The following is a 25,819-nucleotide window of genomic DNA, read 5'->3' as shown; positions in this document are numbered from 1 at the left end:
AAAGTATTTTTTTTCTGTCTGCAGCTTTAAGTTAAAAGCATATGCACAGCGCAAACATTGTTTGTCACAATGATGATCCCTGTCCCACAGAGCTTACAATCTATAATGTTCTGACATCGCTGCGTGATCTGACGTGTGGTTCAGAAGTTGCAGGTGGAACATGCATGTTTCTTTATATCCCAGTTAAAGAGCCAGGGGGGGGGGGGGCATTGCTATCCTCTTTCAGCCAATCAGTAGCGTAGAGGGTGTGGCTTATCAATCATGCTTGCACTAAACCTGCTGCTTGAATGGGCCTGTAAGTTTCCTAAGTCCCGCCCCCCTTCACACAGGTGTTCTGCCTGCAACTGATAGCAGCCCTCATTCCCTCTCGGTTAGATCTCAAGTGGGGAATACAATGTTATTCAAGAGCCATTGAAACCTCTTCTATCAGAGTTGACCTAATGGCTCAGCTGAAAGATAACACATCAGCAGCAGGCTGGTTTTATGACTGAGAATGTAGACTTCCCCCCATACAGGTCCATTTCCGAGACTTCTTTTCACCTGACCTTTTTGATATTCTTTATTATTTGCTGGGGTCTTCAGGTATCCGCAGAGGTTGAGACCGCTTGCCATGGAGGCACCAGCCTTCCTCCTGGGCGTTATACGCTTAGAGATGGTGCTGCTGGTTATTCTCATATTCACTGTACGTGGCGAACCCGCAGACAGTAAGTGTGTTTATTATTGGGTGTTTTAGTTGGGGGGGGGGGAAAGAGTGTCTTGTTACATTTTTATTGCGAAGAATTACATTATTATTGTATGTCATCCAACATATTTAATAGATTGTAAGCTCCCTGGACAAGGATCCCCTCCTACTTTTTCATCACAGTGTTTTTATTATTGTATATCATCATTTGGGCCGTAAAGTCTTATGGTTTTGCACTGCTTAAATATGCCCCTGTGAGTTTTTAAACCTGTGGAAATACTTTATTGAGAAGGGACTTGGAGGTGGATGCAGAGATGTGGAAACAGGACAGGATTTGTATACAATATTTGATTTATATAGATGTGTTTTTTATATCACTGTGTATTTAAGATCACGTACGGGATTGCCCCACAATGTAATATTCTGTATTAAGAGCAATATGATCTTTTCAGCATGATTACACACTTTCAGCTCGCTAAAATGTATCTTTGCAGCGTACGCTGCTTCAGCACAGGTAGCTCAATCAGTGTTTTGACTGAGCCACTGATTGAGCAACCTGTGTTGAAGTTGGGATATCTGTAAAACCTGACCTGTTGGGGGGGGGGGGGGAGGGGGTCTTGAGGACTGGATTAATGCATAAAAAAAGTATCGTAGGATAGAAGACCTTGCCAGAAGAGCTTACAATCTATGTGTACTGGTAAGCATACAGAGACGAGTACATGGAAGTGCAAATTTTATAAGGCTGGGTCTATGGTTTTCATCCTTGTTTAGTTATTTACTGTATTATACTAGCACTTTAATGTATAATTTCATGTGTTGTAAACTTAATAGGTGGTTTTAATACCTACTCTATTTTATGGTAAACACTTAACAATAAAGGTTACGTTTTACTTTCTACTAATCTATCTAAATTCAAACTTGTACTAATCAGTGGTGTGCACCACATGTAGGATTTCTCTCCTTGTGTATTTCTTCAGCACACTTTAATTGTTCCTAATTACCTCTAAGGTACAATAGCACCTACCTGTCTGCTACTATATCTAATAGCGAGGTTTATCTAATGCAGGGGGGCGCAAACTTTTTTCCCTGCTCCCCCCTACCGGCGGTCCCCTCACTCCCGCGCCCCCCCTAACCCCCACTCACCTGCGCTCCGGCGTCATGACGTCACATTGCCATAGCAACGTGACGTCACATGACTTTGCTGCGTCATTTTGATGCCGCGTTGCCATGGCGACGCAGGAAGGAAGCCGCCGGAGCTTAGGTAAGTGAAGGTTTACAGAGGCCCTGCAACTCCCCCGGCACTTAATTTAAGTGCCTTTGGGAAGCGCGCGGGGCCTCTGTAAACCCCCCGCCGGCAGTCTCGCGCGCCCCCCCTGGGGGTCACACCCCCCAGTTTGCGCACCGCTGATCTACTGTATACCTTTTCTTGCATTGTAATGAACAGCCCTCTCTAATAGCGTGTCTGAGAGATGCATTGTAAGGAACCCCAACCCTCTCTAATAGCGTGTCTGAGATCAGATGCATTGTAAGGAACCCCGACCCTCTCTAATAGCGCGTCTGAGATCAGATGCATTGTAAGAAACCCCAACCGTCTCTAATAACGTGTCTGAGATCAGATGCATTGTAAGGATCCCCAACCCTCTCTAATAGCGCGTCTGTGATCAGTTGCTTTGTAATTTCTTCTATATTTGGTACCAGTTTCCAATGACCTGAAAATTGCAAGGAACCTATAAGGGTTACCCACAGAACCCCTGTTGATAAACACTAGATCAAGAGGGTAAGTGTGTGAGCAGTAGGTCATGGTTTTATGCTACAACACAATGGAAACGCTTAATTGTAAAGGTGACTTTTCGGGCCAGTAGGAAGCGTGTGACAAAAGGATTTCGGGTGGGGCAGAGAGAAGATGGCATTGAGAAAAGCAAGGGAGATGAGGAGGCACATAGCAAGAGAGGAGATATTAGGAGGGGAAGAGGAGTGAAGACCATTTGAAGAGAGGAGGATTTTGTAGGTGATAACATTTGACAAGATATCATTATAGGAGGCTATGAACAATTAGACGAGCTCCTGCCACCTACTACCATATACCTCAGGGACATACCAAGAACCCAGCAAGGAGTAGAACTGTCATAAGTAAGAAAGTCCTTTGGGAGACTGGAAGTGTGTACAAAAACTCATTACCATTGGAGTTGAGCACCACCTGTCTTACCAATAAGGTCCCTATTTAGTATGCTGTATAGGAGCGTTCCACGTTGGACACCCTTTGAATCCCATTCATTTGAATGGTAATGATATTCTGGTAATAGGAGATATGAATTTTAAATGATATACTTAAAAAGAATGGAAGGTAATCATCAAGCCAATAGAATCTCTGACTTTTGTTAAACCGCCTGTAAAAATACTTTTGGACAGATGTTACTTTAAAAATGGAAAAAGGGAGAGATCCAATGGGATGCATTGTAAGACTTAAAGCAGGTGGGGCAGAATACTCTTAGCTGCTTTCCGTTTCCATGGCCTACATTTAATATGATCTGAAGGTGTCTTCCCATTGCGGGTGGATATTTAGCCCCATTCATTCTGAATTGGGGGCCTATGTTTCTTTGTTGTACTTAAGCATCCTAAATTTCGAATGAGAGCACAGAGCACTTTAGAGAAACGCACTGACGACAAACAGACACTCGTCAAAGTCTCGCAAATTCGTGCCAAATCCATAAATCTCTGTGTTTGAGTCTCGTGGAGTCGAACGCAGAAATGTATCATTTGGGTTCCTGGCTATGAAAGAATTGGGGATTTCCTCCTGCATCAGAATTACAGTAGCTACACTGGTGGTTTATAATGAAGGCTGTTGTATTCACAACACATTATTCCTGCTGACTCCGGCAGAGCCTGTCAGCCACCAATGGTTTACCAATCTCAGCACCCGGCTGTGTTACTGTCCCCACGGTATGCGTGATGCAAAATATGTTGTTCTCTTCTTTTGTACGTTTGAGTTGGTTTCCTTAGAGCAAATCTTCACCTGGTGTTTGTGTGGGTGAAAAAGAGGAAGTTTTAGCAGCTAGTGAGTGAAGAGCAGGAAACATTGAACGTGTGGCTAAAGAGGGACCGGCAGTGCAGGTGCTGAAACAACACCGTGCGCAGAACGTCAAGTAACCTTTTTAGTGTCCTAATACCAAGGGTATTCCTATTCGGGGTCACCAGGGCAACGATCCCGTGTGTGTGTGTGTGTGTGTGTGTGTGTGTGTGTGTGTGTGTGTGTGTGTGTGTGTGTGTGTGTGTGTGTGTACTGTATTTAGTTTGCTTCTTTGTGTGCGCAGCATGTAATATATACTATATGTTTGTATGTGCACTTATACATATATGTGCGTGTATGTATGTGTGTACATACACAAAAAGCTGTAGTCCTGCAACCTTCTTATTGTAATCTTTATATACATGCTAGTCACGGTGTTCAGAAATACGCAGTTACAATGCGCAAGCAATTTGTTTTTCAAATTTTTTTCCCCCAACGACAATATTGTTCCCAAAACAGCAGCCTAGCTATTTTTACCCTGCACAGGCAGGAAGGGGGGTAACCAGCATTTCCAAACCGGTGGGACGGCAGTGAGGTGAAGGCGCTTTTTGTAAAGAGGGTATCCCTGATGCAGAGCTAAAAGGATTTAGCTACTTTTTTACCCAACGAAACCATAACCTTCTCAGACCCATGGGGTCTTTCAACGCGGTGCGTCTGAATCCACTGGCCCTGAAAGGGTTAATGTGTTTGGTTAGTAGTTACACTGAGAAAAGTAGTGGATTTGTTTGAAACTGTGTGTGTGTGTGTGTGTGTGTTAGGGGGCCCTCGTAGGTTCATGTGGGCCTGTGCTGCAGCAGCCCGGCTGTTACTGTCTGCTACACTCTCCCTCCTCCTGTCGGACGCCAGTATCCAACTTCCTGCTGACCGGAAGAGGGCGCTGGAGTGACCTCTTCCCTTCTCTGGAGCGGCCCTCCTCCTGCAGGGTTGTGTTGTCATGGCGACCTGACATCAAATTACGCTGTGCCGGCAGATGGCGACGCGTTACCATGACAATGCAACATGACGCCGAAGGAGGAGGGCCGTCTCGAGAAAAGGCCCTCAAAGTCTTGGTACCTAAGGGTCTTAATCTGCCGTGTGTGTGTACACACACACACACACACACACACGCACACACGCACACACGTAGCCAGGCCTACTTTCACCATTGCCACGGAAAGCTGAAGGAATGCAACGACAGCATCCCACTGGCAGCAGCAGGGATTAACACGACGGGAAGTCCGATACGGAAGTATGGACTCCCTACAGGTCGCCACAGCTATTACCGCCTCCGAGAACCGTACATCGGGCTACATCTGTATGTTCTCAAATCATCTCGCCTTTCTATTTATCTCTCGCATAGTTCAGGATGGCAACCACATTTTAGCAACTCCACATAAATAATTCCCCTTCATTGTCTCTCCGGAAATGACAATGCAGTGGAAGATTTGACGGTGAATTGTGTGATTTTAAGGTGAGAACAAAAGAACAATATTACGGTGTTAAGAATAGAAGCGAGAAATACTTTGTCCTGTCTGGGTAGGAAGATGTAGGCCGTCCACTACTCTAGCGGCATTGAGGGCATCAGAGAATTCCGATCGCGGACCTTGTTTGGGGTTCAACGTCAGGTCACCAAGTATATTTTCCAATGTTTACTGTAAACTTTTCTCGGAGTAGTAACAGATTCTTGATATTTTGTACCGGTATTGTTGTCTGAATAAATATATTGCTCAATAAAGCATCATAAAATAGCATGAGTGTTTCAAGTTCAGTGGTGGTCCGGAAGCTCGTACGCACTATGGAAAGTAGTTTAAAACCCAGACACGTAGTTCTATCATCTATCTAGTGTTCTAGACAAATGTAGCATGGGACATTGTTCCCCCGCATAACACAGAAGATCTCCGTGTATTTCAGGATATCGCAGTGTTTCCATAGAATTCAATAGCAATTGTTTAATATCCTGTGTTTTGCTATCCCAATATGTTTGACACAGTGGAAAACCATGCAGTCCGCTACATCTGTACATGTAATCTCTGTGTGTGTTTGTGTGTCTCTCTCCCTTAGTTTAGATCCGGGTTTTTCAACAGGGTTTCCTAGCCAACCTTGCATTCCGCATGCATCCCCTAAAGGGGTTCCTGCAATTTACAGGTTATTTGAAAATGGTACCAAATACAAAAGATTTTACATAGTTACATATAGTTACATAGTAGATGAGGTTGAAAAAAGACGTACGTCCATCAAGTTCAACCTATGCTAAATTTAGACAACAGATACTTTATTCTATATCTATACTTACTTATTGATCCAGAGGAAGGCAAACAAAAAACCCCATTAATGGGAAAAATTAATTCCTTCCTGACTCCAAGAATTGGCAATCGGATTAATCCCTGGATCAACATCCTTCCCATATATACTTATTTGGTAAATCCCTGTATACCTTTCCCATCTAAAAAGATGTCCAACCTTTTTTTGAACAAATCTATTGTATCTGCCATCACAGTCTCCATGGGTACAATGCATCTGATCTCTGACGTGCTATTAGAGAGGGTTGGGGTTCCTTACAATGCATCTTATCTCAGACACGCTATTAGAGAGGGTTGGGGTTCCTTACAATACATCTGATCTCAGACACGCTATTAGAGAGGGTTGGGGTTCCTTACAATGCATCTGATCTCAGATGCACTATTAGAGAGGGTTGGGGTTCCTTACAATGCATCTGATTTCAGACGCGCTATTAGAGAGGGTTGGGGTTCCTTACGATGCATCTGATCTCAGATGCGCTATTAGAGAGGGTTGGTGTTACGCAGAATTTCACAATATAATTATAGGGTTCATTAACCAAAAAAAGTTGGAAACCACTGGTTTAGATTGTCCCCCACAGCTTCACCCATTGGTTCTTCAGACCTGTAGGTAAGCCTCTTGGATGCCCATTGCCACCATGTCATGAGGTCAACGATCCAGGGGGCCCCATGATGTACTGGCAAGGTCATGGGTTTTCAACCTGTTTTCTAGGGGAGATCGCGTTCCGAGGAGTGCTGTACGCAATCAAGTTGGCGGAGGAACGGAAGGTGGAGGATTTTATCCTCTTACGTTCACGTACGTGGTGCTGGAAGGGCTGTTTCAATGTGTTGCCAGTACCCCTCCGGCACTCAAAAGGTTAAAACAGAAATTCCACCAGATTTGTGTTTTTAAATTTTTTTTTTTATTTAATTAATTTTTTACAGGATTTGATCCTCAGGGGATAAACCACAATATTTTTAACTCCGGAGACCCCCCTGTTCCCGAGACACTTATCGGTATAGTTAAACCAAGTTGTAAAACTCAACTCATGGACATTAAACATGGGCGCCAAATCTCGTGGGTCCCGGCAGTCCATAAGGAAGCCGCGATACTGTTGTTTTTATCCCTTCCAAAGGTGGGAATTACCACGACCATCTCTCAAAGTGTCCCCAGCTTGGACGCGCGTGTTTATTGGATGGTTCACATGACTACAATAAAAATATCTTTTTGGGACCAGCAGCGGCGGATTTCCAAATTCGCCACCCTTAGGCACCTGTCTGTGTCTGGCGTCCAGCTTCCCCTTCAGAATCCAGCGTCAAATGACGTCGCGCACATCACCAACGTGACGTCGCATGGTAACGCAACGTCATATCACGGTTGCCATGGCAATGAGACGCAGTGTAACGTCTGCGGCGTCATTTGACGCTTGTTTTTGAAGGAGAAGCAGGGTGGCAGAACGGAGGCGGCCGGCGCAGGTAAGTAAGTCCCTTCCCATTAGGTCCGATAGGCCGAGAGCGCTGCAAATGGGGGGGGGGGGGCGACATTTTTGCTGCCCCGGGAGTTGACTTGTGGTTAACCGCTTTGCTGCCAGAGAGGCCAACAAAATGTTGTGGGCCAGTTTGGCAGCCAAGGGGCTTGAACCCTGGCCTCTGAGGCAGGAATCTCAGTGACTGCTCACTGTGAGCTACTGGATTTATATGCCTGCGACACAGGACGTAAAGACAATGTCATATCTGACGATTTGGTGTACATTACGCAACGCCATGAACACTAGGGAGAAGAAGCAGCTCCGTGAGTAAAGACAATGACTCTAAACAATAACACTGAGTGTGAATCAGGAAAACCTGGTACAATTCGGGTGTCGGCTCCTTGGGACCTTGGGCAAGTCACTTTATCTCCCTGTGCCTCCAGGCACCAAAACATAGATTGTAAGCTCATCTGGGCAGGGACTGTGTCTGTAACATTCCTATGTGCAGCGTCCTGCGTGCTGTGCTGTAACTGTGATGTGCTTTGTGTCCCATTGGGAGTAAAGTGCTATCTGAAATAAAGTTGATGATAATATTATTATCTTTGAAGGCTTTGTATACACACCATTCCTCTAAATACTACTGATTTGGATTATAGTTACATTATGTTCCTTTAGTACTTCACCCTATATTACTAAAGGTCTAACTCCCCTGTCAATTTCTAAAATATCATTAAAGTTATCAATAACCGGTTTGTAAATAATATACAAAATAATAAATGTCTATCCATACCTTTTTATGTAATATTCCTACTAATGGATATTCAAGTACAAATGTATATGGTTTTAATAAAGTAACACTTTTTGTATATAGTTTTACACAGCATATCAGCTAAATTATTGATTCGTTATTCCACGTCTCTGGTTGGTACGGCAACAAAATACCACCAAGTGGCTTTTTGAGACACTGTACGCCCCCCCGGAAGAAATGGTTTCAACAGCGAAACGTACGTTGGACACCACAAGGCCTTGAGTACTCGAGGAGTGAGAACGTCACGGTGCTGCCGGTATTTCGGCAGAATGCCAGTCGCAGTCCCGCTCTCTGTCGTGACCCTACCTCTACAAGGGTATTTTGACTTGTTAGGCTACTAAACCTTTCTGTCTGTCCCAGCGAGTCTCACGAGGGTGACTTCACCCAGTCTAATTTCTACTTTGCATCCCCAAATATCCCAAACTCTCTTCACCTCTGTTTGTCTATGTACACAGGGAGCCTGTGAATGAATAACACCTGCTCTACCATTAGCCAGCAGCAGTTCTTAGCCATGGCTATTTCCTTATGCAGGAGGGATTACCAATTCTAATTATCACCCTGACCTGGATAACTTCTATGCAGTACATTAGCTACCTGCATGACAGGATATACTGTGGTACCACACGCCTGTTATTCACATCGGGCTGGGGTTTATTCATGAGCAGAAAACTTGCATTACCTGTTTGAGAAAATTCCCTGTAAATACTCTGACCTCCTCCTACTATCAGATAATTTGCTCTGAATTAGTTCCTATTTTTTAACATTTTGCTTTTTGTTCTGCACGCCAGCAAGGTGCTTATTTTGTGCATGTATTTATTAAACGTTGATGCATTAAATCAGGGGTGTGCAAACCGGGAGGCGTGAGATTTTTTGGGGGGGGGGGTGTGACCCGGCGGTTGCAGAGGACTCCCCGAGGCATTTCAATTAAATGCCGCGGGACCGCACGAGGCCTCTGCAACTTCACTTCCGGGGACGATGTCGGCTTTGTGGCAATGCGGCATCAAATGACGCGGCGGGGTCATGTGACTTAACGTCATTTGATGCCTCAAAACAGGTAAGGGGTGGGCGGGCAGAGGGGGACAGCCGGTAGAGGGGTGCAAGGAAAGAAGTTTGCGCACCCCTGCATTAAATATTACGTTTTATTTTCTCTGAATTTGGCATCGTTTAGATCAGGGGCGGGCAACTCCAGTCCTTAAGGGCCACCAACAGGTCAGATTTTAAGGATATCCCTGCTTCAGCACAGGTGGTTCAGTCGAAGACACACTGATTGAGCCACCTGTGCTCAAACAGGGATATCCTTAAAACCTGACCTGTTGGTGGCCCTAGAGTTGCCCGACCCTGATTTTAGTTATTAATAATTGAGTGGAGTGTACCATACTGTATATAGGATCTTTTCCTTTGTGTATCTCTTTTGGTACACGTCAAATATCACGTTTGCAGGTATTGCATCACAAATGGGCCCCAGATTATTATATAAACACGTCACAGCCGTTAGCACATCACGCGCTGTACCCTTCTGTCCCTATCGTCCTGAACGCATTATTATTATTATTATTATTATTATTATTATTATTATTATTATGAATACAAGGAGATTGTAACAAATTCCAGCGGCCTTTCACAATAAGAGGCGCGGTGCTGTACTGTAGCGGCGGTTAGTGTGCAGCTCTGCAACACTCAAGCGTTTGAGTTCAATTCCACGCCTCCGGTAGAATTTCACAGCCGTCTTTCCCTCCGGGGCATCTACAACTGGACCCTTCCCATTGGGCTTCATCACAAATGTCCCCTCGTCTTTGCTTTGACTCGGTTTGTACATTCAGCGTGACTACATTGAAGAAGAGACCTGTGTGGTTTGGAAAGCTCTGTACACCATGATTTAATTTGTGAAGAACTCCTTTTGGCCCATTAATATTATGACAAATTATATATATGTATAATCTCTATCTATATATCTATATCACACACATGCTGCTTTCTTTAGAGGGATATTTAGGGATCATACCTAAATGCGGTAAAAAAATCCTTTAATAACACAAAAGTTGCTGTGATATAGGCTGAATTGTGATGCTTGTCTTAGAACATTGTCAATGGCAGCCATATTTGTGTGACCCCATTTAAATGATTTAAAATCAGTATTTTTCCAAAATTGAATTTTTGGAGTATTTCACAGTGAGTTAGGACAAAAAAAAAGAAAAGTAAAAGAAATTTATTAAACAATAAAATCATTTTTTCCCTTGTGTAAAGGTAATTGGAATTTTTCTAGACTGTTTCATTATAATGATTCTCTCTCTCTCTTCTCTCTCTGCCCCCCTCTGCCCCTGTCCCACTTCTTTCCTACTGTAGTTTGCGGCAGCATGGACATCCGGAATGATGTCTCCCAGCTCCAGAAACTGGAGAACTGCACAATTATCCAGGGTAACCTGCAGATCCTGCTCATGTTCAGCACTAAAGCAGAGGACTTCCGTGGCCTTAGCTTCCCCCGCCTCACCATGATCACGGAATACCTCCTCCTCTTCCGCATCTACGGCTTGGAGAGCCTACGGGACCTCTTCCCCAACCTCTCCGTCATCCGAGGCATCGACCTCTTCTTCCACTACGCCCTGGTGATCTTTGAGATGCCCCACTTAAGGGACATTGGTCTCCACAGCCTCACCAACGTACTGAATGGGGCGGTGCGTATCGAACGCAACCAGGAGCTATGTCACATTTTCACCATAGACTGGGCCATGCTGTTGGAGTCGGTGGAAAACAACTACATAGTGGGGAACAAGCCAGCGGAGGAGTGTGCCGATGTCTGCCCTGGAATCCTGGATTCAGAAGACTCCTGCGTGCAGACCGCTTTTAACGGAGTGCTGGAATCTCGCTGCTGGACGTCCAGTTATTGTCAGAAAGGTTAGAGTCCACCTGCAAAAGCACTGTATTTTATTACATGTTTTTTACCTGGGGGGCTGGACATATTGGTGCATGTGTCTGCTGGGCCACCTTCTTATTCTGCATGTAAAAGTCCCTACCCGGCTCCAAAGGATTTTACATCAGGTTGACTATATACATTGCATTGCTCAGTCTCTCAGACCTTCTCCAGGGTGTTGGGTAGGTGTGGGCTGGCGTGAATAAGTAGGTAGAAAACGGGTGGGCACCAGGAACTTTTGTAAAACTTAAAAGGTTCTTTATTGGGCGTCCGTCTAGAAGGCTCCACAGGTATTGACATAGATTACGCTTCACAGAAACTAGTGGCAAAACATAATACTCTGAACTTCATCTCCTTTGCAGCTCTCACTCCTATGCTAAATAGGTACTTGGCTTGTTACCTGCTTGAAGGGTTAAGTTGATAGTCTCTTGCATAGAGTTAGTGATGCCCCATGTCACATGGACCTCTCTGGAATACACTTCGGGTTGCTGAATTATGAACTCACTACTGTGTACTGCATACTTCTTCCATACCAGGACTGCACTAGGGACCTTCCGGTTGGGCCGATCCAAACACACTCCAGAGTTACTAACACTGTGAACTCCTTACTAAAAACATGCGTCCTCCTCTTCAATAGTGGGAACAATCTAGGACCATTACTACTAGCGCTTACTTAAAGGAACGTTCCATAACTGAAAACACCAAAAGGGTGACAGGTCACATCTTAATACACTTGGCTATACACACAAACCTATTTACAGGACTCACGGTGAGGCCCCAGTCTTAACTCTGAAGAACCTGCTTCTAGAACATTGGGGGAGATATACTGTATCTATATATATCTACACATATATATACATACACATAAACACCATTACATTTGAAGTTATGGTGGGTGAAAAAGGCAACAAAAAACCTCCACCGTTAGCATATAGCCAATAAAGAATATAATTTGTGAGCACATTCACATGTCTTAGACAGGTCTGCACCCTGCCTTTCAACCATTATCACCTAGCATACAGTGCTCCCACTGCAGCAAGGGATTCTGGGAAATGACATGCAAATGAGCACACAATGTGTCACCTTTTGCCTGGAATATCCATTCACATGGAGCCTATTTAAGCTGATGCATCGCCATACACACAGCTTTTAAGCACAGCATGGGACTAGCAAAGCAAGTACAGACCCCTCACAGACATGTTTCAACCTTGATGGGTATCATCAGTGTGAGGTTGGTTTATAATTGCTTTGCAATATTTCTAGGCTGGGTAGGTTTACCAGATCACATTTTAAGTTATGGTGGGTGAAAAGGGCAACAAAAAACCTCCACCGTTGGCATACAGTATAGCCAATAAAAAATATCACTTGTGAGCACATTCACATAATGGTGAAAGGCAGGGTTGCAGGCCTGTCTAAGACATGTGAATGTGCTCACAAGGGATATACTTTATTGGCTATACTGTATGCCAACGGTGAAGGTTTTTTGTTGCCTTTTTCACCCACCATAACTTAAAATGTGATCTGGTAAACCTACCCAGCCTAGAAATATTGCAAAGAGCGGCAGTAGAAGACGATGTCAGCGGAGGGAAGACTGGTAGAGGGTGGCTTGTCTGTGGCAGGCGAAGACATCCGATCGGAGCAGGGGAGGTAGGTGCTGTAACACCGGAAGTTGACCGGCACCAGTGTTACAGCACCTACCTCTCCTGTGCTCTTGCTCCGATCGGATGTCTTCGACTGCCACAGCCAAGCCACCGCCGCCCCCTGTCTCAACGTCTTCACTCCGCTGACATCGGCTTCTACTGCCGCTCCGCTCCCTGACTCATGTGCCTCTCCACTCCCACTGCGCCCCTAGGGCCTTTGTGCCCCCCTAGTTGGCCACCTAGGTTTGCCTAATGGACGGGCCGGCCCTGCTTGTTATCCAGCAAGATCATTTGTCTCGCGCATTAAAAATTCAGTTGTAATTTCTATGGGTACCAGAAAAAAAATAATCTATGTACAGTACATAGAATATATGAAAAATAGATTTATTATTTTCCAACCGGCAAACTGTTCCATTGACTTGCAATATCTCTGCTATTTTCTACTAAAGAGCAAAGCAGTCAGTCGGCAAGCACAGCAAATGCAAAATACGTCTGCCAGGGACCCCCTGTGCTGCTGCATTTTATTGCACATAGGGGTTAATAAGAACTGTAACTTCCCCTGCATACCAGCTTCTGGACAATGAAGAACGTCTGAGTAATCGGACCCTTCTTGTATCTTCCTCTGGGCTGCAGGGAAAGCAGCTCTGCACATGTGTTGTGGCTGTGACTGTTTACACTGAACACTGGGTACATGCTGGCCACTGTTTGCTGTAAACATGTAGCAGAGCAATGAAAGCTGAAGGATAAATACTGATGGCTTATCTCTGCGTCTCGCCTCCTTTCACTGCTCTGCTGCTTCTTTTACAGGGCTGGTGTATCACAGCCATGGCATTACTGTGACGTGGGTATTAATCCCATCAGCACCTGGCATCAACTTGCAATTAATTACCTCTCTGATTGGAGGAGATGAAGTGAAATCTCTATCATTTGGATTTATTTGAAGAAGTGGTTCAGTGAGTAAAGGTCAAATTCATGACACGGTTCAAATCCCTGTGTCTGCTTCCTCTGACCGTTGCCAAATCACTTTATCGGCCTGTGCCTCAGGCACCAAATATAGATTGTAAGCTTTTGGGGCAGGTACTGTGCCTGTAAAATTCTATATACAGCCCTGCGCCCCGCACATTAAATTCTAATTGCGAAGCACTTTGAGTCCCATTCGGAGAAAAGCGATATCTGAAATAAAGTTGTTTATCATTAATAACATTTTCTAGTTCAAAGTTCTTGTAGCCATATTGGTTCTGAAGATTCTGAGCTTTCAAAACCTCATACGCTTCATCTTCAGGTGTACGCTTGAAGAACCCACACTTTGAGGTTTCGAAAGCTCTGTAGACTATAATTTCATGTATGAAGAACGTTAGTGTTGGTCCGCTAAAAGTTACCCGTAACCTACATTTTTAATTTTGGGTGTTTATTCTGTTCTAGCAGCTTGGGGCTGGAATTAGAAGTGGTGTAGCTACCATTTGGTTACAAGGGAATGCTGTTGCGCTCCTCACATTCCTTAGCTACTAGGTTCCACCAATGGTAAAGGCCATCCGTAAGTAACTGTGATCATGAAAAGCAGTTATGCCATGTGTGAGCCGGTCCTGAGGCAGCAGAGGACACTCTCACACAGCCCCTATAAGCTCAGAACCCAAATGCACCACATTGCATATATTGTGTCAATAAGAGTGCTACTAGCATTGTGACCTCATGTGACGACATGATAAAGTTCAGTACTTATCTGTTTATCTTCTCATAAGCAAGGGACATTCAGTTCAATGTTTTGGCCAAAGTATTGTAAGCCTGCAGCCACATCACAGTATAGCAGAGGACAGTTGCCAGACTGCAAAGGTGCTCCTCCCTCCAACCAGTGACGGATTTCCCCATTAGGCCCTCATATACAGATGCCGCGCGCTCGGGCCTATCGTGCGTGATGGGAAGGGACTTGCATGTGTCTGCCCTCCTTTTTTCCCGAATACCAGCGTCAAATGATGCCACGGATGTCACCAACGCAACGTCACCCAGCGTCGTGTTGCCAATGGCCTCGTGCCGTTGCGTTACCATGGCAACGAGACGCCACGTGATGTCACGTGGGTGATGTCCGCGGCGGCGTGTGACGCTGCGATTCGGAAGCGGGAGGAGGGCGGCAGGAAGGAAGCGGCCGCCACATGTAAGTGCCAGGAGGGCGGTGGATCTTCAAAACTACAGCTGCCTCCAACATCGCCCATAATACAGTCGCAGCTGCACTGTGTTTCAGGGATTCCTGGGTGAATAATTCCTGAAAGCTCAGAAATCTGTTTAGTTTTACCCCTTGACACCATGTATTTATGACTTGGGGCACAATATACTGTGAAGCCTCTGCCCATTCATTTCAATGAGTCTGAGCTCTTCTCCAGCTCTTCGTGGCATATTGAAAATGGAATGGGTTTAAAGGCGGAGATGGAGCAGTATCGCTCAGCGGATGCAGTGGACTTGATGGGCTGCCGGAGTGTGCAGTAGCAGTCCTGAGCGCAGTCAGTGCACAGTGCAATGTATCACACGTTTATTTACAGTCCCTGAGCTGCTCATCTTTCGCTAGTTGATGTTGAGACAAAACTCATCACACGGCTTGGGATGTCATCATTATACAGTATTCTGAACTTTTAATTAGAGCCCTTTTTGCCCCCAAGATGCTCCTATTTTTTTTTACAGAGAAACATAGAATTGGATGCATCCCGTTATAATAAAAGAACCCCCTCCCCCAATACTACATCCAATCTGACAAATTATATAGTTAAATACTATCTGTTTTTCTTCTCATAAGTAAGGGTCAATTAGTTACATTTTTTGGCCAAACCATTATAAGCCTGCGGTCACGTCACGGTCAGCCCTTTACCGCAGGTCGTACACTACCTGTAAATATTCTCCACCTCTCTCCATCAGCTCTTTAACTGTCTTCCAATAGCGAAGAGAACATTTGAAGGCTCATAGTGGTTTGGCCAAAGAATTTAACAAAATTACCCTTACTTATGAGAAGAAAAACAGATAGTATTTAACTATGTCATTTGCCAGATTGGATGTGGTATTGGTGCTTTTTGGTTTTATGTTGCATACATTAGGTCAGCGGTGCGCAATCTGTGGGGCGCGACCCCCAGGGGGGGCGCGAGACTGCCGACGGGGGGCGCGGGGTTTACAGAGGCCCCGCGCGCTTCCCGAAGGCACTTAAATTAAGTGCCGGGGGAGCTGCAGGGCCTCTGTAAACCATACTTACCCGTGGCTCCGGCGGCTTCCTCCCGGCGTCGCCATGGCAACGCGGCGTCAAAATGACGCTGCGAGGTCATGTGACGTCACGTTGCTATGGCAACGTGACGTCATTACGCCGGAGCGCGGGTAAGTTGGGGTTGGGGGGGGCGCGGGAGCGAGGGGACAGCCGTCAGGGGGGCGCAGAGAAAAAAGTTTGCGCCCCCCTGCATTAGGTTATTAAACCAGTAGCACTCCTTTGACACACACACACAAAATGTATGGGGTTTGGGTTCTGATCGTATTTCAACGTATATGTTTATAACTCTTCCTAATAACGCTCACAAAGGAGAAAGCTAATGCACGCCGGCAAATCTGCCCCAAAGTTGCCTTGATACATTGGCTCTTATTTAATATACTGCAAAGTCTCTTTTCCATGTCAGGAAATCTGTGTGTTTGTTTATATATGTGTATACGTGTATGTATGTGTATGCACATACATATAAGCATATACATATACGCACATACACACTTCTTTAGGATGGACTTCCCTTGTAATAGGCTTGCATGTTGGCTGCTGTAGTATCCCATGCAGATCCTTTTCTCACTTCATGTTTACACAGCAAACACTGGTAAAAGTGAAACTTGCAACATCACATGCCAAGCTGCCACGTGTGGTGCCCACCATGTGCCACAAAGCACATCTATCCAATCCTGAACAAAGGGTCGTGCGTAGAGGCAAACCTACTGTGTGGAAACTCTGCTCTTGTATACTGCCCTGCACTGACACTTTGCATTCTGCACCTATACATTCTACTAAGGGCTTACAGGGGTAATTAGGCAAATCTAAAGCTCCATGAAGTTCAAGGATTGTGGATTGTTGTTGCTTTAATGGTACACTCGCCTCTACTTACCCCCTTCACTGCCAGGGGTACCAGCAACGTTGCTGGCCCCTCTGGCAGCAAAAGGGTTAAAAATCCCCACTAATATGTATTCCAATGAACAGCGTTATACCGTGGCCCTGATCACTACAGCCTTCGGAATCATTGCAGCACTTCACCCTGCGTTGGCCAACCAGATCCTGGAGGTATATTCTGGTTGTACATTCTCTGCAGTTATACAACGGCTGTGAAATTTGGTCATTATGATTTTACTTAACTGACCACTGTAAGTGTATAACAACCCGAGTACATGCTATTGCATGAGACTGTATCTCTAGTCCATATACTGTAACCCAGAGGAGCGCAATCTTTTCCCCTGCGTCCCCTCTGTCGGCTGTCCCCCTCTCCTGGGACCCCCACTCCTTACCTTGGCTCTGGCATCGTGTCACGTTGCCATGGCAACGTCATATGATGCCGCTGCGTCACCAGAAGCCGCCTGAACCAAGGAATGGAGAAGTTACAGAGGCCTTTGCCGCTTCCCCAGCATTTAATTTAAATGTCTTCGGTAAGCGTGCGGGGCCTCTGTAACCACCACACCACCCGCAGAGAATTTGGGTGGGGGGGGGTACCCCAAGTTTGCGCACCCCCAGTTTGCGCACCCCTGCTCTAAATTTCAGTGGCATCCTCATTGACCGTCTTCTTAGAAGACATTTCCACCTGATTCTTGGTGTTGCGTAGAGCAGGGCTGCTGAACTCCTGTCCTCAACTATCTTCTCCCCCCCCCAACAGGTCAGGTTTTAAGGATATCCCAGCTTCAGCACAGGTGGCTCAGTCATATTGCCTGGGCCGCTGATTGAGCCACCTGTTCTGAAGCAGGGATATCCTGAACACCTGACCTGTTGGTGGCCCTTGAGGACTGGAGTTGCCCACCCCTGAACTAGGACTGATTGGCAGACCCTCCTGACTGCAAGCAGGTAAATATCTCCCAGAACCCTCCACACCAAAATGAGACTGTTACCAAAATGATAGTTGGAAATTCTGTCTATTGCATTGTGCGCTCTTTTTTTTCTCCTCTTAACTCATTCTTCTCCGTGCACTTCCATCCATAAACACACAGTATTTTTTGGTAAAGGCTTTTCCCACTCTGTTCTTGGGAAATCCTTCTTCAATGGATATTTTTAAATAACTCTCACTGATGCCTGTGTATTATTGGAAAGGAAAGTTACTCTGATAGCACCAACAGATTTTGTTGTTGTAAGAAACCCGGTTACATTTGACACACCTGACATAGACTTGTAGCCCGGGAGTTTTATTATTGGAAAGACCTGATTAATTTTTTGTACTATATATATATATATATATATTATTTTAATTTTTCTACATATGGTGATATCTGCGCTCCCCAAAATCTACCCCTGACTGTCTACTGCAAGAGAATCTGGACCTTCTCTTCTTAGGGTTGAGCTGCGACGTTTCACAATTCACATTATATATACACATGAGCACTTTCACATAATCTGATTTGAATGTGGATATTTTATAAATTATTTATTTATTGTTTATTGTTATCATCACCTCCTTGAAGGCGCGCCTCACAATTTTTTTGCACTTGTCACTATTTAATTTTTTGACTCAGCAGACATAGCTGAAAAACCCCACCAATGAGATCACAGCATTTTGGTCACTCGCCCATTGAAATCAAAAGCTGGTGAACATGATTACATTGGAGTGAAGTGTCTTGATACATTGTTCCTAAGATGCAACACGAAAATACTTCAGTTTGCCTACACATTGATGCTCAAGGCCTCGATCCGATATTTAGTTGTGTTGTATGTGGAGATGGGGGTGACACTGTCAGAATCCGTTTTGCGGGATTTCCCGAGCATTCCATTCAAAATCCACTCCGCCGTGTCAAATCCGTTGGCAGATTTGCTCCGGTTTCAATCTGTGCGGATTATTCGGAAACCGCCATTGGATACAGTCTGCTGGTGGATTTTTCCAATCCGTGGATTCCGCAATCCGCTGGTGGATTTTAGGAATCCTAAACACCAGCGCCTTGTGGAATCCGTGAATTGGATTTTGGGGGTATAAAAAAATAAAATAAAAAAAAGACAGACTAAAGGAACCGGCCAATACGCGGAAGATCCAAATCCACCCCCAAAATATTCCCATCTCTTCTTGTATGTTTAGCTAATAGCTCAATGATAATAATAATAATACAGCGATTTAAGTACAATGCTGAGCATACAAACTCTGTCCTGGGTACAGCGCTCGAGTGGTTTTCCAGGGACTCCTACCTCCTTGCTACTTCTCCAGCCCCATTTAAACGTCTGACCATCTACAATTAACATTTTTAAATGTCTGCTAGAAAGGACTCCAGGCCTTCTTTGTGCCTTCTTTCCATGGAGTTTTAGTCACGTAATTGTGAAGCTTTGAGCAATAGTCATGGGAACGACCTTCAGGATTCAGCCTTGCAATGAGGTGAATTAAAGTTTAATCCAAGCCAGAAGAAGACCCGCAGAGTGCAGGAAGAAGCTTGCAGTCGCCTTGGTGGTCTGTGGTATGCTGGGCATCCTGCTTTCAAACCCCACGCGTGTGGGTGGGGGGAAAGCGGGGGGCGCTATCAATTGTTCTCATATTAAGAAGAGGATTAGTTTAGTTTCACATTTTAAAAAGAAAAGGCGACAACACTAGCTTCTGCCCAAAGAGTTGCGTTCTGAGCCGTGCCACGCTCCTCCTGCCTTAAATTACAAAACCACTTCCCTTTGGCAGCCTCTGTTTTCTGGATTGGGACACCCTTTTTTATAGGTGATGTTTGGCTTGTAAATAGAGAGCAGGACACTTGCTGCCTTAGGGCTCAGTGCCGTGTCTGTGGCTCTGTAGGGCTGTGCACTTTTCATTCCCCCGTGTGACTCGTCTCGCTGGCATCCTATGTGCTTTGTTTCCTTCTTGTCTGCCTCATTGCAGCCCTGGTGTTTTCCTGGTGACACTGGCATCCTCTCATTACCGCAGCCTTTCAATTCCTCACTGCCACGGCACTGGCTCCTGCGTCTCGTTTGCTTACCTTGTGTAAATGTTTAAACACCTAATTCCAAGCTCTGTCCTAATAAAATACATGTAGACTAGTTCAGTGCCGAAGAGGAACCTATCGCATTCAGAACCATCGGCCTAGGGAACAACTGACATTTGCCTTCCATTGAGTTGAGTAACGCTCACTCCAAATGCATGTGCTTTATGGATCTCCTAAATGTAGCCTTGTGGTGTAAACTAAGATCTGCTCATCTTGGTCGTGGACAATTGTAGATTGAATGTAAGGTATATGGTACCTTTTGTTAGTCTAACATATTCTGTACATGCAGTAGAACTATGACCACACCACAGCTGTCTTCTTCACCAGAAATACTGCCTAGCAATGCGGCTGGCACGAGCTACTTGTTCTAGTAGCTGCACATGCTCCATGAGAAGTAGGCAGATGGTCAGGTCCTCATGTGCCCAAAGGGAACAGCCAGGACAAAGCTTTCCGGCTCGCGCCTCTCATGCACTCCCTGCCATATCCTCACCTATTCCAACACTTCTCCAACGGCTATAAAATACGCAGTGGTACCGAAGCCCACTTTTCGAAGAACAGGCCTGCAACCGGTTCAGTACACAACCTGCTCCCACGCAGTGCTGGCACCATCACAAACCAAGATACGCAGGATTGGGTGGCCACTACACTACTGACAATGACTCGCATCTGCGCAGCACTATTTGGGGATTGTATATTAACCTATGTATTGTTTGTAGTGATCCTCATCTGAGGATCGTAAGGGATCAGAACCAGTTAGAATAGTAAACTAGTTATATCACTGATACTGTGTCTGTGTTCTTTCTGCTGTCTGACCGTAAGCCACGAGTGGCCCAGTAAATTTATAGACAGGGACTCGGGCTCCAGCCTCAGCTATAGTTGTAAGTCTGAGAGCTAAAAGTAGAGGATATATAATATACACACACACCCAGCAGGGTATCAACAAGAGCTGTGGATAAAGATAAATGTGTACTGTATATATATATATATATATATATATATCTATATATATCTATATATCTATATATCTACTATATATTTCTGAAAGTGTCCTATGTGTCGTTGTCTGTATGTATGTGTCTCCCTGTGTCCCTAGCGGCAATCAGATTGGACCTTGGGCCAGGACAATGAGATTGCTCCCTTGGCCCGCCCGCCCCCGCACACCTCTCATTGGCCTGAGGCGGACACACACACACACACCACACACCAAACACCAAACACACACACACACACAACACACACTCTGCGCGCACCTCCTCCTCTCCCCTGGTCTCCCGCTTTCCTGCGCTTTTTCCTCCCCCCCCCCCCCCCCCCCGGCGCCGCTACAGTCAGCGGGGGAGCGGAGCGAGCACCCGGGACACAGCGGGGGAATCTCACCTCCCATAGGCCACTCCCTCACCCGGCGCTCTCCCTCACCCCCCACCCACTCACCCCCCCCCCGCCCCCCACACACACACACAGAGCACGCGGCTCTCCCCTCACACAGGCCGCTCCCAGTCCCCGCGGGCGCTCCTCCGGCTGTCTCCGCCTCTCCCCGCGAGAGGCACAGCACCTCCTCACCGGAGCGTCTCAGCCTCGCCGCGGAGGAGCCCGAGGAGGAGGAGGAGGGCAGGCGGTGATATTTGAACCCTAGAGATGAGATAAGGTCACCTAGAGAGAGTGTGAAAAGAGAACAGATCCCAGAAAAAAATTGTATTTTATTTATTTATAAAAATGTTTTAGCAGGAAGTAATACATTGACAGTTACCTCTAATTTTCAAGTATATCCTGGGCACAGAGTTATAACAATACATGGTTACATTAAACGAACAGAGGTTATACACTCAATCCACAGACATTCCCTGGACAGATAGTGTTGGAAAATTAGGTACAGGGGATAAAAGGGATGGTGAGTTTCAGATTGAATAGAGAAGCTTTAACATCACCAAGTATCAGTGAATGGCAGCAAACGTCTCACACCCTTTAGCTGCCCCTCCGCTGTGCCAGAGGCTGTCCGCCTTTGGGGCGATGCAGAATGCAGCTGCGAATACAAAGGCCTCTTGGCTCATTAACATTCCAGTGGGTGGGGTTGATGTTCCACAAAGATCCCTTGGGTACGCCCACAGAGAGAGTGACGCAGGAGGTGGTGTTAGCAAGCGAGACACTTAAAGTACGATGAGAGAGGTAAGAAGAAACCCAGGATAAAGATCTGTTACGGATACCAAGAGTATGGAGAATGTGAAGGAGCAGGGGGTGGTCCACAGTATCAAAGGCCACTGTGAGGTTGAGTAATATGAACAAAGTGTAATGACCGTTGTCTTTTCCAGCATGGAGGTCATTTGTTATTGTGGTGAGGGCTGTGAGCAGTATGGAAGCAGTATGGAGCAGTATGGAAGCCAGATTGTAGAGGGTCTAGGGAGAGTTGGTGGTGAGAGAGAATACAAGGCATTCAAGTAGTTTAAAGGCAAAAGGCAGGAGGGAGACAGGGTGATAATTCGAGAGACAGGTAGGGTAAAGCTAGCTATTTTTTAATAAAGGTGTGTGTGTGTGTGTGTGTGTGTGTGTGTGTGTGTGTATATATATACAGTATGTGTGTGTGTCTGTCTAGTAGCAAGGGTGTAAGCACACTCCAGTTAATCTAGTAAAGATGGCATTAAGACGCCATTATATGCATGGTAAATGCCAAGGCTAATGAAAATTTCCATCTAGTCCCAATTGGGGCTATGGAAACCAGCACCGAAGCATGTAAAATAGATTTTATTAAACCATACCAAACGGTTCCAGGGTCCCGAAATGTCAGTCCTCAGGGGTCCTTCCCCAGGTTTGCATCTAAGTGTGACTGGGTTTTAATTCCAGAATTTAACAAACTGAACTGAGCCTTCTGATTGGTTGCTGTATTTCTCTTGTTCCCACAGTGTGTAATTGTGATCAGGGTATCGCATGTTCCAGTAGCGGCGAGTGTTGCCACCATGAGTGTTTGGGGGGCTGCAGCTGGACCAGAGATAGCCGTGCCTGCGAGGCCTGCCGCAACTTCTACTTCAACGGGCACTGTCTGGCCTCCTGCCCACCCAAAACCTACGAGTATGAAGGCTGGCACTGCGTGACAGCGGAGTACTGTGCCAGCCTGCGCAAGGTCTCCGAAAACCCCCGTGAATCCTCCAAGTTTGTTATTTATGAGCGCCACTGTCTGCCAGAGTGCCCATCAGGGTACAAACGGAATGAAAGCAGGTATGTTTGTATATATATGTGTGTGTGTGTGTGTATATATATATATATATATATATATATATATATATACACAGCTAAACCCCGTTATAACGCGGGTCTCGGGGTCCACCCCGAGACCACCGCGTTACTAACGGGGTCGCGAGAAAAAAAAATGGCCGCCGCGCTTTAGCGCATATTCATCCCGCGGGACAGGAGATGGGAGCAGGCATGTCCCTCCTGTCCCCGCTTCCCCCTGTCACCGCGGGACAGCCCGCGGGGCAGGAGATGGGAGCGGGGATGTCCCTCCTGTCCCCGCTTCCCCCTGTCACCGCGGGACAGGCCGCGGGGCAGGAGATGGGAGCGGGGATGTCCCTCCTGTCCCCGCTTCCCCCTGTCACCGCGGGACAGGCCGCGGGGCAGGAGATGGGAGCGGGGATGTCCCTCCTGTCCCCGCTTCCCCCTGTCACCGCGGGACAGGCCGCGGGGCAGGAGATGGGAGCGGGGATGTCCCTCCTGTCCCCGCTTCCCCCTGTCACCGCGGGACAGCCCGCGGGGCAGGAGATGGGAGCGGGGATGTCCCTCCTGTCCCCGCTTCCCCCTGTCACCGCGGGACAGGCCGCGGGGCAGGAGATGGGAGCGGGGATGTCCCTCAGGTCGCCGCTTACCTCAGATCCCGCTGCCTGCATGGAGGTGGTAGCGGGGGGTTTCTTCTCCCCACCGCTGTCCCCGGTGCTCCCGCTGCCTGCGCGGGAGGAGGGGGGGGAGCGGGTGGTGGTGCTGGTCGCGGCCTTTCCTCTGCTCCGACCCCACCCCCCGTCTGTGTAGAGTGAGAGAGTGTGTGTGTGTATGTATATATGGGAGAGAAAGTGTTTGTGTGTATATGGGTGTGTGTATGTGGGTGTGAGTGTGTGTAAGTGTCTGTGAGTGTGTGTGTGTGTGTAAGTGTGTGTGAGTGTCTGTGAGTGTCTGTGAGTGTCTGTAAGTGTGTGTGAGTGTGTGTGAGTGTCTGTAAGTGTCTGTAAGTGTCTGTAAGTGTCTGTGAGTGTGTGTGTGTGAGTGTGTGTGAGTGTGTGTGAGTGAGTGTGAGTGTCTGTGTGTGTGTGTGTGAGTGTGTGTGAGTGTGGGTGTGTGTGGGTGTGTGTGGGTGTGTGTGGGTGTGTGTGAGTGTGCGTGGGTGTCTGTGAGTGTGAGTGTCTAAGTGTGTGTAAGTGTGTGTGAGTGTGTGTAAGTGTCTGAGTGTGTGTGTAAGTAAGTGTAAGAGCCGGAGCGGGAGGTGGGAGGTTTGACAGGGAGGGGGGGCGTGGCTTGAGCGGAGGGACCCGCTACTCTCCCCCCCCTCCCTCCACGGACTGCAGGAGGGAGCTGCTACTCTCCCCCCCCCCCCTCCCTACACGGGCTGCAGGAGGGAGCTGCTACTCTCCCCCCCCTCCCCGGACTGCAGGAGGGAGCTGCTACTCTCCCCCCCCTCCCCGGACTGCAGGAGGGAGCTGCTACTCTCCCCCCACTCCCTCCACTGGCTGCAGGAGGGACCCGCTACTCTCCCCCCCCCCCTCCCTCCACGGACTCGGGCTGGAGCACTCATACATACACACATACATACATACACACACACACACACACACACACACACACACACACACACACACACACACACAGGCACTCACGCACTCATACACACACACGCGCGCACACACATGCAGGCACTCACGCACTCACACACACACACACACACACAGACAGGCACTCGCACTCACACACACAGACCGCTAACCCCCCCCCCCGCCGCAGTACAGGGCTCGCCGTAGCCGCAGCGCAGGGCCCCGCCACCCCCCCAACCCCCACAGCACAATGACTTCCCACCCCCTTAACTTTGTGAAACAAAAGTCACAAGACGTTGTACAGGCAAAATACTGTACATCTGTTAAAGTGCAGTTGTCTGTTTATTTCTATATAATAATTGTGTGCAGTGTGTGTGCAGTGTGTGTGCAGTGTGTCAGTGTGTGCAGTGTGAGCAATGAGCAGTGTGCAGTGTGTGTGCAGTGTGTCCAATGAGCAGTGTGTGTGCAGTGTGTCCAATGAGCAGTGTGTGTGCAGTGTGTGTGCAGTGTGTCAGTGTGTGCAGTGTGAGCAATGAGCAGTGAGTGTGCAGTGTGTGTGCAGTGTGTCAGTGTGTGCAGTGTCAGCAATGAGCAGTGTGTGTGCAGTGTGAGCAATGAGCAGTGTGTGGCAGTGTGAGCAATGAGCAGTGTGCAGTGTGTGTGCAGTGTGTGTGCAGTGTGTCAGTGTGTGCAGTGTGAGCAATGAGCAGTGTGCAGTGTGCGTGCAGTGTGTGCAGTGTGAGCAATGAGCAGTGTGTGTGCAGTGTGCAGTGTGCAGCGTCAGCAATGAGCAGTGTGTGTGCAGTGTGAGCAGTGTGCAGTGTGTCAGTGTGAGCAGTGTGCAGTGCAGTGTGCAGTGCAGTGTGCAGTGTGTCAGTGTGAGCAATGTGCAGTGTGTGTGCAGTGTGTCAGTGTGTGCAGTGTGAGCAATGAGCAGTGTGTGTGCAGTGTGCAGTGTGTGTGCAGTGTGTCAGTGTGAGCAATGAGCAGTGTGTGTGCAGTGTGGCAGTGTGAGCAATGAGCAGTGTGTGTGCAGTGTGGCAGTGTGAGCAATGAGCAG

The 25,819-nt window shown here is 47.0% G+C and overlaps 1 protein-coding gene across 2 annotated transcripts in view; it reads left to right on the top strand.

Moving 5' to 3' along the window:
* Window positions 1-354: 354 nt before the first annotated feature.
* INSRR (insulin receptor related receptor) overlaps window positions 355-25,819 on the top strand; it is a 52,065-nt gene continuing 26,600 nt past the window's right edge. For both annotated transcript variants that reach the window (XM_075607666.1, XM_075607665.1), the window contains exons 1-3: window positions 355-704; window positions 10,625-11,173; window positions 22,870-23,182. In XM_075607666.1, the coding sequence (XP_075463781.1) occupies window positions 611-704; window positions 10,625-11,173; window positions 22,870-23,182 (956 nt within the window). In that variant the 5' untranslated portion in view covers window positions 355-610. The remainder of the gene's footprint in view (window positions 705-10,624; window positions 11,174-22,869; window positions 23,183-25,819) is intronic.

The sequence above is a fragment of the Ascaphus truei genome, chromosome 7, assembly GCF_040206685.1.
Source record: "Ascaphus truei isolate aAscTru1 chromosome 7, aAscTru1.hap1, whole genome shotgun sequence".
In the NCBI taxonomy this organism is placed as follows: domain Eukaryota; kingdom Metazoa; phylum Chordata; class Amphibia; order Anura; family Ascaphidae; genus Ascaphus; species Ascaphus truei.
The sequence above is the reverse complement of the archived record's forward strand: the minus strand, read 5'-3'. Positions and strand labels throughout refer to the sequence as shown.